Source organism: Esox lucius, chromosome 11 (genome assembly GCF_011004845.1).
Source record: "Esox lucius isolate fEsoLuc1 chromosome 11, fEsoLuc1.pri, whole genome shotgun sequence".
In the NCBI taxonomy this organism is placed as follows: domain Eukaryota; kingdom Metazoa; phylum Chordata; class Actinopteri; order Esociformes; family Esocidae; genus Esox; species Esox lucius.
In genome coordinates, this window is record NC_047579.1 from 9,430,432 (window position 1) to 9,446,015 (window position 15,584).

A 15,584-nucleotide genomic window follows, 5' to 3' on the forward strand; every position below is an offset into this window, starting at 1 on the left:
ACACACACAAACATAAACACACATTTTCTCTTCTTCCATCTACAGTATACAGCTCCAGAAAAAATTAAGAGACCACTGCACTATTTCTTTCCTTAACAAATAATTTGAAAAGGAAACTTTGGAGTGAGGAACTGTAAGCATTGACAAGAGTAGTCTGTAATTGTCCATAAAGATAAAGGTTTCACTGTAGCAAATGTTTTTAGTTAGCCGATAAAATACAGACGCGAGGTGTTGAACATAGGGAGTTGGGCCAGGTCGTGCAGGCTGTCAAGTCGCGTCCTTCAATTGAAATTGACCAGTATTTCATATCCTGTCATCCAATGTTATTGTCCCTGAACATGTTGTCTAAAACATCAATATCTATGTCTGTTAACCTGGCAATCTCGCCAATACTAGTCAGATATTCCTCTGGGTTATTACAAGTTTGTCAACTAGTGTAGATCAAGTTCAAAGTTTATTTATCAAATGCACCGAATAACACAGCGTCCTCCTGCAAAATGAAATTCTTGGGACATGGAATATGAAGAAAATGGGTATTGAATATTATAGATACAATATGTGTAGTATGCATATTAATGTAACAGACAAAGGAATATTCTAATGTACATTGAATGTACATGAAAAGACATCATCTGGAATATTCATGTGTGACATCATCTGGAATATTCATGTGTGACATCATCTGGAATATTCATGTGTGACATCATCTGGAATATTCCTCAGTATGATATCATAGATGAGTATTGCTGGTTGCAGAGTAGTGTAGTGTGTCAACTGCCTAGTGTTTTCAGTGTGCACAGACATAATGGAATGGGAACACCTCGATCTTACTGAAAGTCCCACCCCTACATTGCATTTGAATTGCGCAGACAAGCAAACAATAATTACATTATTAAATGGAAAATTACATTATTAAAAATATAAATAAGTATATAAACATTGCATTTGAATTGTGTACACATGTGCATCGTCCAAATGCAATAGACAATGTATTATTTTAATCTATTTACTTTTTACACAACTTCTCTACACCAGGAATCTATTTGGACAAAATAAACGGAGCTACTCGCCCCTGAAGAACTATCATCTCCTCCATGTTGAAACTAAGATAGCAGAATTAGAGGCTCGGCTTTAGATGCAAATATCAGGCAAGTGTTGTTAGTGTAGAAATGGAAAAAACTGCATCTGTGCCACCTGGAAGAAACAACAGTGTTGTTAGCCCCCTGGCACAGCTCCTGCAGCCAGGCAAGAACACTCTCATTGTCACTGGGAAGAAATGACGCCGACCAGTTAAAACTGGGTCGCTACTAGAGCTGATTGAGATTTTCAACAGGCTTTCCCCACTGGACTATGAGTCAAGGCCCGAGCCGTCTTCAGAGGGGAAAAATCAGCATGGATTTTCTACCGGTGGTCCAGAAAAACTGAACACTTTAGTCATCAGCAATTCCTTTACCCCCAGTATTAGACTAAAGAATCAGTATGCGATCGTACACTGTTTACCGGTGGGCAGAGCCACCAACGTAGCCACAAATCTGGGGTTGGTGCTAGCGAAGTCTAAAACTGGCAAGTATAGAGAGTACAGAGATATTGTTATTCACGTTGGCACCAACGACGTTAGGATGAAACAGTCAGAGGTCACGAAGCAGAAGATAGCATCAGCGTATAAACTAGCTAGAAAGATGTTTCGACATCGATAATTGTCTCTGGCCCCCTCCCAGCTAGGGGTAGTGATGAGCCCCATATGGAAAATAAATATATTTTTTGCAATGCAAAACAAATAGAATGTATTGATGAATATATGTCGAATACATTTAACTTAATTCAAAATACATTTCAGGTATCAAAATATATTTCATCTTTTATTCTGAAATGTATTTAAAAATGTATACATACATTTATCTTTATTCAAAATACATTTCAGGTATCAAAATGTATTTCACCTTTTATTCTGAAATGTATTTAAAAATGTATAAATACATTGAACTTTATTAAAAATACATTTCAGCTTTTATTCTGAAATGTATTTGAAAATGTATAAATACATTACATTTCACATCATAGAAAATACATTACAAAATGTATTTTGAGGCCCATATTAAAATGCATTTTTCAGATCCTGTGTAACTAAAAAGATGAAATGTAATTACAAGACGTATTGATTATATCACATTTAGGTTTTGAAACACATTTTATAGATACATTTCTTGCCTGAGACAAAGGTTCTGCATACATCCAGCTCTTTCTTGATCTTAGTGCTGCCTTTGACCCTATTGATCAATCCCTTCTCTTAGAGAGACTGGAAACCCACATTGGGCTAAGTGGACTTGTTCTAGCAAGGTTTAAATCTTAGTTATCTGAAAGATATCAGTTCATATGTGTAGATGGCATATCGTCTGACAAATCAAAGGTATGTTTTGGTGTTCCTCAAGGCTCGGTTTTGGGCTCATTATTGTTCTCACTAAATACGATGCCTCTAGGTGATGTCATATGGAATCACAATGTAAATTTCCACTGCTATGTTGAAGACACAGCTGTATATTTAGATGAAGCATGAAGAAGCCCCAAAATTAGCTACTTTGGAAGCATGCCTCTCAGATATTGGGAAGTGAATGACAAAGAACTTCTTGCTTTTAAACTCAAGAAAAACAGAAATTCTCGTTTTAGAACCCAAGAAACAAAGAGCTTTGTTGGCAGATCTCATTGTGAACCTTGAGCGGCTACATGGTCGTATCCCAAAAAACTGTAAGAAACCTCTGTGTTACCCTCGACCCTGACCTCTCCTTTGATGAACATATTTATTTCAAGAGTTGCTTATTTCTGTCTTCGGGGTTCTCATTTCAGGGTGGCTCCGGAGTACCAGGCTTGAAAGACTAGTTGCTGTCCCTGTCAAACTGGTTGAGAGGAAATGGCATGAGAAACTGCTAGGAGTTGCCCATGTGACTGTCATAGGCCCTATGGACAGGTCCATTGACCATAAGTTGGAACATATCATACAAGGCTCTGTTGTAGGATAAACCTTTCTTATTGGAGGGTACTGGACTGTGTAATGGTTGGTTATGACCACAGGCCATCTCCTATGTATCCTGGCATTAAAGAATGTTGCCTCTGGAAGAAATTTTATTTTGTTCATGGATCAAACTTGGACAGAATCTAACATGTTCATGCTTCTAACGTGGACTACGTTAAATAGACTCTGGACTCCACATGCATTTATTAATTATTGCAACATGCACTCTTAAAATGTTCAGCCGGCACAGCCAGAAGAGGACTAGTCATCCCTCTGAGCCTGGTTCCTCTCTAGGTTTCTTCCTCAATTTCAGCCTTCTTAGGGAGCTTTTCCTGGCCACTGAGATTCAACACTGGTTGTTTGCTCCTTGGAGTTTCAGGCTGGGTGTTGTGTAAAAGCACTTTGTGACAAATGCTGATGTAAAAAGGCCTTTATAATTACATTTGATTGATTGACTGATTGATTGTGAATCATTTACAGCACCCAATGCATTATTTACACCGTTAAAAACACCAACATTGCTGCCGTAGCTGAGCTTTGGGGATGGGTACATATACCTTGTGGAGAATCCATCCCCTTACACTGCTACTAAAATGAAAGCGTACAAATGTACAGACAGCTATCTGTACATTCGATCAGGGTGGATCAATAATGCAATTGTGTGGGAGGGGAAGGAGGATAAATTCTTCATTGGCAAAGCGAAGTTTAGTGCTAATTAACCTAAATGACTGTTGTTGGTTCTATGGGTGGTCGGTGTAGCGTAGTACAGCCAGTATAACACAGAATCTTCAATTACATTTTTATCAATAAAATTTATTCATAAAGCCCTTTTTACATCAGCAGTTGTCACAAAGTGCTTTTACAAAACACCCAGCCTTAAGAATCTTGTGACAAATGTGGCGGTAATAATCTAAGCATTTTCCCAATGTCAGGTAAACCATTCCTACTGTTTAAATGACCCACCAATGACACCCTGGGTTGCTGTGTAGAAGGTTGTATTGGTGCGATTTTCTCCTGTATTAACTTTGTTATTAACTTAGCTAACGCTATATGTTTAACAAGATGTTTAGCTAGCCTCACTAACCCTAGCTAGGCCATTGGAGTTGGTTGCATTGGTGCAGACTAAAACAGATCATGTTGTTCATTATAATGGTTACATGTAGATATGATTGAAAATACAGTATACGGCTCAACATTAACTTTTTGAGGAACATGTATCATTCACTCAAAAACATGCATTTTACAACAATTTACTTTTTTGTTTTGTTTGCGAATGCAGAATTCAGATGGAATAACAGTTGAGAACATCTACACAGTATCAATATATAAATTATTCTACTCATTAATAAATAAATGATGCACTGCTGTTGAAACATTAAACTTTATACAGTACTTTATACTATAAAGTACTGTAATACTATAAAGTACTGGATTACTTTGCACTGCAGTGGGAAGTCTGTCATAATGGAGGCTCCAGGTCTACAAATGTAAGTGTCTGACCTTGATGCTGCTTCATGTCTGAAGGCACTTGTCCCTTTGAAGGCAGATGAGCTGGAATATTATAGGAATAATATAGGGAACAATTGAGGTTTTTAAAAGGATATTTGTGACATAAATCTTTATGAAGTATAACTAGTAAAAGTTGTGGAGTTGTTGATGGAGGGCAATGGAAGGAGAGTATGTTTTGCCTGCCAAATAGAGAAAATAGTTACTAATGATAATGTTTCCAGAGAATCAGACAAAATGACTGTAAATAGGACAATGATTAATAGCATGTATAAATAGACGAGTGAATTGAGGAAGGATAGGTCATACATGTTTTAACCCGGTGTTCATTTGATCCAACATCATGAACATACACATTGCAATATTCGAAAACCCAAGCCTTACATCGACCACGTTTCAGAAAATGACATGCATTGTCTCCGATCGATTTGGCTAGATATTATGCTATAACTCAAGATGTCAGAATCTTCACACCTACCAAGTTAGTTTTTAAGAATATCTTTGGAATACAGAACTCCAATATTCCAATCATTATTTAATAGAATTGACGTGTCATGATGTTGCTGAAGTGGCTAATACTATGTTCATGGGTTTCCAAGCCCTTGGTACTGAAATGACACTCATTAGACAAACTGCCATTGATTATCAGACAGCATTGGACGCCATTACAGCAGCTCAAGGGGGAGTGTGTGCGATTGTTGGTGGAGATGCTTGCTGCCCATATTTACCATCAGAATCTGACGGTCTTGGGAATTTAACTAACGCAATTGGAAATACAAAAGAAATACAGGATGGGATTAGGAAAACTAACAGAGATGCCTGGAAATTAGGATGGTATCATGGTTCGAATGCTCTGGAAGCCTTTTCAAGGTATCTCAGTGGCAATCCAATTGGTGCCTGGATGGCAAGCATGTTAGATCCTCTAGTGGCCATAGTATGCATTGCTGCCATAGTAATGGGACGTTGTTTTCCTATTTTTCTAACACTACTTTTGAGATATGTACAAACGATCACTAACATGCCCATGATTACTGCTAGGGATGTCTTGGTTAACATTAATTCAGGGAGGGAAAGAACAAATTCTTCATCTAGCTCATCTTATCATGTTATGTTATTATTCAATGTTGATTGAAGGATGAATGAATGTGACACCATGAATTGTATAAGCTTGATCATCAGGATCACAGGATTTGACACACAAGAACGTCACTTCCTCTTGTATTATGGGAAATCTTGTTTAATGTGAACTATTTAATTAAGGTAGTGTTAAATCCAGAGAAATATGCTTACCCCCCAAAAAAGGGTGCACAAATCTGAGGTAACTCTACAGAGCCCGTTCTGGAATGTGTTTTTCAGGTATCCTTTACTTGGTACCTCCGATATCCGAAAGCAAGGAAGATTAAGGAAAGGAAAAGGTCACCTCTCGTGAAGTGACAAGTGAAGATACGCATCACTTCCGGAAGCGAGCTCTCCAACACTTATAGTTAAGACGGTGTTACACCCGTGATTTATGTTACAGTTAAAAGTTACTCCCCTCTTTTATGTATCCCTGACAAGTAGAAGTTTTATGTTATGATTTTTAGAACCTCCTTGGCTGTGTGTGCTTGTTTCAGAAGTAAAAAAAAAACGTAATAGAGAATTTGTTAAACCTGCTCCTGACTCATTATTTTCACATTCCTGCTTAAGAGCAAAGAACAAAAAGACATGAAGCGCTCACAGAAGTCACGTAGATAGTAGATAAGCTTATTAACCGTTTGGGACCCCAATCAAGGTAGTTTCCTTAGCTATATATTATGTCATTTAGTGCCATAGAAAAAGTGGCCAGATGATCATACAGATTACTGAATCATTTCTAATGAATTGTAAAATTGTCCTGATATCCAGGCTGGTCTTATTAGAGAAGAGCATTGAACATTTATATTGTACCAGTGAAAAGTGGATGGTACCAGGGAGTTAGGGACTTTGTCCTGCTGGGAGCTCAGGGCTGGTGGAGATTCACCCATTGAAAAAAGCAGCTGTTTTAGACCCCTGTAGTTGTGCAGCACCACTGTTGTATTGCTGTCCCGTTAATTATCACTATGGCATATTAAAAATAGAAATAAACTACTATTTCTCACCTCAAAGTCTCTAGTCTACATTGTGGATCCATCAACAAAGCAGAGAGCTCTTTCACTCCTGAATCTTCTGGCAGATTGCAGTTTAGATCCAGTTCTTTTAGGTGTGAGGGGTTTGACTTCAGAGCTGAGAGCAGAGATGCACAGCCTTCCTCTGTGATTCCACAACTTGACAGTCTGGAGAGAGATTATCATCATGTCATGAACTCAGCAATTGTTCAGAATAACTTTAGAATACTTTCTACATACACCGATCAGCCATAACATTATGACCACTGACAGGTGAAGTGAATAACACTGAAAATATATATAAATATATACACCCATCAGCCATCAAATTATGACTACTGACAGGTGAAGTGAATAACACTGATAATCTTAATAAATAGATACACCTATCAGCCATAACATTATGACCAATGACAGGTGAAGTGAATAACACTGATAATCTATATAAATATATACACCCATCAGCCATCACAATATGACCACTGACAGGTGAGGTGAATAACACTGATAATCTATATAAATATATACACCCATCAGCCATCACATTATGACCACTGACAGGTGAAGTGAATAACACCGATAATCTATATAAATACATACACCCATCAGCCTTTACATTATGACCACTGACACTGATAATCTATATAAATATATACACCCATCAGCCATCACATTATGACCACTGACAGGTGAAGTGAATAACACTGATAATCTATATAAATATATACACCCATCAGCCATCACATTATGATCACTGACACGTGAAGTGAATAACACTGATAATCAATATAAATCTATACACCAATCAGCCATCACATTATGACCACTGACAGGTGAAGTGAATAACACTGATAATCTATATAAATATATACACCCATCAGCCATCACATTATGACCACTGACAGGTGAAGTGAATAACACTGATAATCTATATAAATATATACACCCATCAGCCATCACATAATGACCACTGACAGGTGAAGTGAATAACACTGATAATCTATGTAAATATATACACCCATCAGCCATCACATTATGACCACTGACAGGTGAAGTGAATAACACTGATAATCTATATAAAAATATACACCAATAAGCCATCACATTATGACCACTGACAGGTGAAGTGAATAACACTAATAATCTATATAAATATATACACCCATCAGCCATAACATTATGACCACTGACAGGTGAAGTAAATAACACTGATAATATATATAAATATATACACCCATCAGCCATAACATTATGACCACTGACAGGTGAAGTGAATAACACTGATAATCTATTTAAATATATACACCCATCAGCCATCACATTATGACCACTGACACTGATAATATATATAAATATATACACCCATCAGCCATCACATTATGACCACTGACACTGATAATATATATAAATATATACACCCATCAGCAATCACATTATGACCACTGACAGGTGAAGTGAATAACACTGATAATCTATATAAATATATACACCCATCAGCCATCACATTATGACCACTGACACTGATAATATATATAAATATATACACCTATCAGCCATCACATTATGACCACTGACAGGTGAAGTGAATAACACTGATAATCTATATAAATATATACACCCATCAGCCATTACATTATGACCACTGACAGGTGAAGTGAATAACACTGATAATCTATATAAATATATACACTGATCAGCCATAACATTATGACCACTGACAGGTGAAGTGAATAACACTGATAATCTATATAAATATATACACCCATCAGCCATCACATTATGACCACTGACAGGTGAAGTGAATAACACTGATAATCTATATAAATATATACACCCATCAGCCATCACATTATGACCACTGACAGGTGAAGTGAATAACGCTGATAATCTATATAAATATATACACCCATCAGCCATTACATTATGACCACTGACAGGTGAAGTGAATAACACTGATTATCTATATAAATACATACACCCATCAGCCATCACATTATGACCACTGACAGGTGAAGTGAATAACACAGATAATCTATATAAATACATACACCCATCAGCCATTACATTATGACCACTGACACTGATAATATATATAAATATATACACCCATCAGCCATCACATTATGACCACTGACACTGATAATCTATATAAATATATAAACTGATCAGCCATCACATTATGACCACTGACAGGTGAAGTGAATAACACTGATAATCTATATAAATATATACACCGATCAGCCATAACATTATGACCACTGACAGGTGAAGTGAATAACACTGATAATCTAAATAAATATATACACCCATCAGCCATCACATTATGACCACTGACAGGTGAGGTGAATAACACTGATAATCTATATAAATATATACACCCATCAGCCATAACATTATGACCACTGACAGGTGAAGTGAATAATCTCATTATCATGGCTCCTCTCAGTGGTATATAATAGGCAGCAAGTGAACATTCTGCCTTAAATGTTGTGGGGTGTTCCTGGTCTAAAGTGGTCCAAGGAAGGAAAAGCAGTGAACTCGTGACAGGGTCATGGACGGCCAAAGCTCATTGATGCACGTGGGGAGTGAAGGCTGGCCCGTGTGGTCTGATCAAAGAGAAGAGCTAAATAGTTAATGCTGGTACTGATAGAAAGGTGTCAGAACAATAGACTGTATAAATAATGGACGACGCCCTTTCGCTCTTTTCCATTGGTGAAAAAAGAAGCCACCAGTGTCCTGATACGGCGCTGACATCTTGGACTTGCGTCTGCGCAGATAGCGATCTTGGGACCAGTTCTGCGCAGGAGTTATGCGCAGTAGCGAGAAGGAAGTAAAGCCGTAAAGCCGCGAAACGATCACCTGCTAGCTATTAACAAGGCTATTAACGAGGCTTGTTGTCTTTTAGCTAACGTTAGCTAGCCCATTACATTTATTTACTAATTAAATAGCTCATAAATTTAACTTACCGAAAAAAATTCAAAGATCGATTGGAAATGCCAGATCGGTTAGCACAATGTACTGCAGAACAACCCATTATGTCCGTGTGACATTATATCAATTATAGAAATTTAGAGATTAAATGTAAAGTTCCAATCTCCTCAGTCCTCCGAAGATTCAGTGGCTCCTCGGCTCAGATAGCTGTCAATCACAGCTGTGAATCACGACGTCACACCACCGTTTTTAGAGCATTAAATAACTAACTAAAAACAAACTTATTTTAAAAACAAACTCTTGAATTTACATTAGCGTGATACAAACTACAGTAAATGACAGAAACCAGCTTCGGAAAAAATATATTTGAAGGGTAATTTAATTGTTTAGTTGGTCTCGCGTCCCATTGAATAACATGGGGAGGGCGGGGTTTATGACCTATACTGGGACCACTCACCAGGGGGCGATCGAGACGTTTTGGCTTCACTTTTCAGGGCTTGTGCGGCACGCTTGGTCAGAACACACAGTGCATCACACTTTTTGCGTATGGGTCGGTGTAGCCACAGACCAGTCTGGGTTTCCATGCTGACACCTGAAGTGCCTACAATGGGCACATGAGCATCAGAACTGGACCATGGAGCAATGGAAGAAGTTTGCCTGGTCTGATGAATCACGTTTCTTTTACATCACATGGATGGCCAGGGACATGTGCGTTGCTTACCTGGAGAACCTATGGCACCAGGATGCACCATGGGAAGAAGGCAAGCTGGCAGATGCAGTGTGATGCTTTGGGCAATGTTCTGCTGGGAAACCTTGGGTCCTGCCATTCATGTGGATGTTACTTTGACACGTACCACCTACCTGAGCATTTTTGCAGACCATGTGTATCCTTTGATGGCAACGGTATTCCCTGATGGCATTGGCCTCTTTCAGAAGGATAATGTGCCCTGCCACAAAGCAAAACTGGTTTGAGGAACACAACGAGTTCAAGGTGTTGACTTGCCTCCAAATTCCACAGATCTCAATCCAATTGAACATCTGTGGGATGTGCAACTTACAGGACTTAAAGGTGCCAGATACCACAGCACACCTTCAGAGGTTTAGTGGAGTCCATGCCTCAACGGGTCAGGGCTGTTTTGGCGGCAAAAGGGGGACCTACACAATATTAGGCAGGTGGTCATAATGTTATGGCTGATCAGTGTATTATATTGTTTTTTAAACTTTACTTAATAGCATACTTTTAAAACTGACATTGCCAATACATGACACTAGAATGTAAGTAATTACATAGAAATACATTACTGCTCTCTGTCAAAAGGTTAACTGTAGAGGTACTGTAGAAGAGTGTGTGTATTTGTGTGTGTGTGTGTGTGTGTGTGTATGTGTGTTTGTATGTGAGGAGGGGATTAGCAGGAATGACAATAAACTGAATAACAGGGGTGGATCTGTGGACCTCAGAGGGTTGAAATTAAGATTAGTTTGAATGGTTTATAAAGCTGGAAAGTAGGACTGCAAAAAATTATTAGACTAAGTCAACCTACCTAGTAAAATCTGTTTGGTTTTGGCCACTGATAAGTAATTATATTGCCTATTAGCCTACGTACACCCTACATACAATACAGTATGTTCAGATACTTAATTATAGAAGAGCAGTGAACATTTATATTGTACCAGTGAACAGTGTATTGTACCAGGGAGTTGAGGACTTTGTCCTGCTGGGAGCTCAGGGCTGGTGGAGATTCACCCATTGACAACAGCAGCTGTTTTTAGTCCTCTTTTGTTGTGTAACACCTCTGTTGTATTATTAAAATGTTAATGATCACTATATCATATTAAATATAAACTACTATTACTCACTTGAGAGTCTCCAGTCTACATTGTGGATCCTTCAGCAAAGCAGAGATTTCCTTCACTCCTGAATTGTCTGGCTGATTGTAGCTCAGATCCAGTTCTTTCAGGTGTGAGGGGTTTGACTTCAGAGCTGAGACCAGAGAAGCACAGCCTTTCTTCGTGATTCTACAACCTGACAGTCTGGAGAGAAATTAGCATGATGTCACAAACAGAACAATAGTTCAGAATAACATTAGAATATCCTCTATATATTACATCATTGTCATGTGAACTTCACTTTATGGCATACTTTTAAAACTGAAATTGCCAATACATGATACCACAATGTAACTTTCTGTATAACAAATCATTACTGTTGTTAGTCAGTAGATTTACACTATATATCCAAAAGTATGTGGACACCCGACCATCACCTACATTACTGTGCAAAAGTCTCAGAGAAAATGGTGTAAAGCTATTGATTTGGTGTAAAGCTTTCAAACACTATATAATAATTATACCAAACACAAATAAGAATAAATCCTATAAAAAGTAGGAAGAAGTCCATATGTTGTCCAAAATATCATTGATATCTTATAAGGTATCTAGCCATCTCAAAAGATATCAATGTTTGCCCACTGACAAAGAAATTATCAGTCTATAATTGTATTGGTAGTTTTGTTTGAACAGTTAGAGACAGAATGACGCTGGTTAAAAAGATTATTAATTGATTTGCATTTTAATGTGTGAAATGAGTATTCAACCCATCATTAAAACATGACTTAGTAGTTGGGTTTCTATTGAGCTGGTTAAGGCTGTTGAGAAAGGTTATCGCATTGTAGAAGTATTTGAAGTCTGGGATTTCACCAGGACATCAGATGATCTTTTTGCAGATTACATGAGAACATTCCTGAAGCACAAGCAGGAAGCTAGTGGCTTCCCACCATCTGTGGTTGACGATGAGGCTAAAGACCGGTATATCCGTGAATATCATGAAAAGGAGAGTGTGCAGCTTGACAAGGAAAACATTGTTGTAAACAGTGCTAGGCGATCTTTAGCTAAATTGGCAATGAATAGTCTTTGGGGTAAGATGGGTGAGCGGACTAACCTTATGAACACAATGTTAATTGCAGATCCGGAGGAGTTTAGCCACTACCTTTTTTCCAGTGAAATAGATGTTGGTTATTTCTCGTTCATCTCAGACACTGTTGCGATGGTACAGTGGCGTTACACAAAACAGACACCAATCAAACCACGTAACGGCAGCATTTTTATTGCTGTGTTCACAACCGCTTATGCGGAGAAGTTACTCTTGGAGAAGTTAGATAGACGTGTACTCTACACAGACACTGATTCAGTGATCTTTGTCACATGCCATGGGGATTGGGTGCCCCCACTGGGCCCGTTCTTGGGTGACTTGACCAATGAGTTACCGGATGGTGACAGCGTAGCTCAATTTGTTAGTGGTGGGCCAAAGACATACGGTTATAAAACCGTTAAAGGTCTGACCTGTCTCAAAGCAAAAGGCATTACGCTCAACAGCTACAACACAACCATTGTTAATTTGGAGACGCTGGCACGACTGGTTGATATCTTTGTACGGGGTGAGGGCAGTGATGATGATCATGTCCTTGCTAATGCAGACACAATTGCCTAACATACATCATAACGGAAGTCCCACCCTACAAACCGGATGTCCCGCCCACCTGTCACATCAATATGGAAGTCCCGCCCCCAGGGCTATAAATCACCATTCTGACACATTATACCCTACACTAACTACTCATTTCGTTATTCGTGTAGGCTACGGTAAATCATCATTTGATCATCCTTTTACTCTGCTAATCAAATTTACAAATGAAAGTAATTGAAGAATACACTGCAATGTTTTTAGTTGGAGAGAAGGCTGTGTTGCCATGTACCCGAGCCTATGCCTTTGTAGAACAATGCAAGAGGCTACATTTCCTTGGATCTATCGATGATATTTCTATTTGTTTTTGTAATTCATCCTTTGCAATTGTTTATCTGTGCTTCATGCCTAAAAATGGCTAATCATGTGTAAATCCTTTGATCTGCGCAAACTGTTTCATAATGTAATTTATTTTACCTTCTACATCATCAAAATAAGATCAAAATGAAAACTAAATTCTAATGGACATATCTGTTGATAATATGGGTGTGGTGAAACTATTCATCTTTAGAGCCTAATAAACGAATGAAATAACTTGGAAATAATAGCTTTTTTTTTTTCTTTTGTAATAATTGTATTCGTATGATAACACCTTCAATACAAACACATTCTTCAAATTCATCAGACATTTAATACAAACTAATTCTGTAATTCATTATTTTTTTGACTATTCTATTTAGTTTGATAACTGTGCAATTATATGAATGTGTGTTTCATTGGAATTTAAATGTGCCTAGATAATGAGAACAACAGAAACATCTCTGTTTAGATTCTCTCTCTGTAGGTCACCCTCTGCCAACCTCAGGAATGTGGAATGTTTACAGTGCCCATTTGGCATTGGGTTCTTGTGGAAATATGATCTGTGATAGGAAGACACAAAACTACATCATAAATGCAACACTTGTTTTTGCCCCCATTTATCAAAGATCTAAGACTTTTTCTATGTACACAAAAGGCCTATTTCTCTCAAATATTGTTCACAAATCTGTGTTAGTGAGCACTTCTCCTTTGCTGAGATTATCCATCCACCTCACAGGTGTGGCATATCAAGATGCTGATTAGACGGCATGATTATTGCACAGGTGTGCCTTAGTGCACTTTTATCACACAGCACAATGCCAGCTCATGAGTTCAGCTCATGATAAATGGGGGAAAAAACAAAAGTGTTTATAATTGTATTCAGTATATATAACCGCTAGCAACTATCTTTACAGTGAGATTGATTGAACATGCAACATCGGACAACTCTGCTGTGGTGCTTTTAATAGAGCTTCTCTTTCACCCTTGATTTTGGACTGAGTACATTCTTGCTAAAGTAACCACTATATGAACGATATATTCCATCACAACACAGTAGATTAACTGATATAATGTGTACATATTTATATAAGACAGTCGTTAAACTACCACTTTAAATAATGTAACAGGGATTCACTATGATAAAGATATATCTCTAACACTCACAGTTGAATGGAAAGGCAGACCTCACCTGATTTCCTCAGACTCTGGGACAGATGGTCCAAAAAAGACTATGATGGTGCATTTCTACACTGCCATCATAGAGTCCATTCTGACTTCCACCATCACAGTCTGGTACGCTGCAGTTACTGCCATGGACGGGCAGGCTGCAGAGCATCATCTGCTGTGCAGAGAAGGTGATTGGCTGCAATCTGCCGTCTCTACACGACCTACATAACTCAAGGACGTGGAGGTGAGCAGCAAAGATTGGGGCTGGAAATGGACTATTCAGAACTCTCAGAAGGTTGAGGTCTATCAGGACCAAGAACAGTTTCTTTCCTATAGCAGTAGGCCTCACGAACCTGCCCCCGGAACCAAACTGACTATAGCAAAATCCCCACACACACGCACAACCCTCAACTGCACAATTTATAAGCCCTCTCCTCATACACAACCTTCAATAAACTTTCTGATCACAGTTGTCAGTCAGTAAATATACTGTAGATGTGGTAGGATGGTTTATGTCTGTGTGTGTGTGTGTGTGTGGGGGGGGGGGGGGGGGTAATTTGTATGACTGTACTTACAGAGCAGATCTGCAGGTTTTGATCACTGGCAACAACCCCAGAAGACCTTCCTCTGATGTAGAGTATTTCTTCAGGTCCAACACATCAATCTCCTCTTCTGAAGTCAGTATCACAAAGGCCAGAGCTGACCACTGTGCAGGTGACAGTTCTTCTCTGGAGAGACATCCTGAACTCAGGTATCTTTGGATCTCCTCCACTAGAGAATGGTCATTCAGTTCATTCAGACAGTGGAACAGATTGATGCACCTGTGATCCAAATTTGAAATTGTGAAGCAATATATGAAGTTATTATTTTATATTACACTGACAGTTATGAGTTTATATACATTTCTATGGTGGTTTCATTTAGTATGCTGTGACCTAGGTACATGAGTAATTAACAGACCATAGGGTCCTCTTTGTCTGTTGAAGAGATCTTAGTTTGACCAGAGAATGACCTGTCATCTGTTCTTTGT

The 15,584-nt window shown here is 38.4% G+C and overlaps 1 protein-coding gene across 1 annotated transcript in view; it reads right to left on the reverse strand.

Annotated features, from left to right (window-relative positions):
* Positions 1-15,335, reverse strand: part of LOC117595292 (ribonuclease inhibitor-like) — a 53,253-nt gene extending 37,918 nt beyond the window's left edge. Inside the window, exons 1-3 of the mRNA XM_034295538.1 lie at positions 15,130-15,335; positions 11,425-11,598; positions 6,631-6,804 (exon numbers count right to left, since the gene is read on the reverse strand). Of these exons, the coding sequence (XP_034151429.1) occupies positions 6,631-6,662 (32 nt within the window). The 5' untranslated portion in view covers positions 6,663-6,804; positions 11,425-11,598; positions 15,130-15,335. The remainder of the gene's footprint in view (positions 1-6,630; positions 6,805-11,424; positions 11,599-15,129) is intronic.
* Positions 15,336-15,584: the final 249 nt, after the last annotated feature.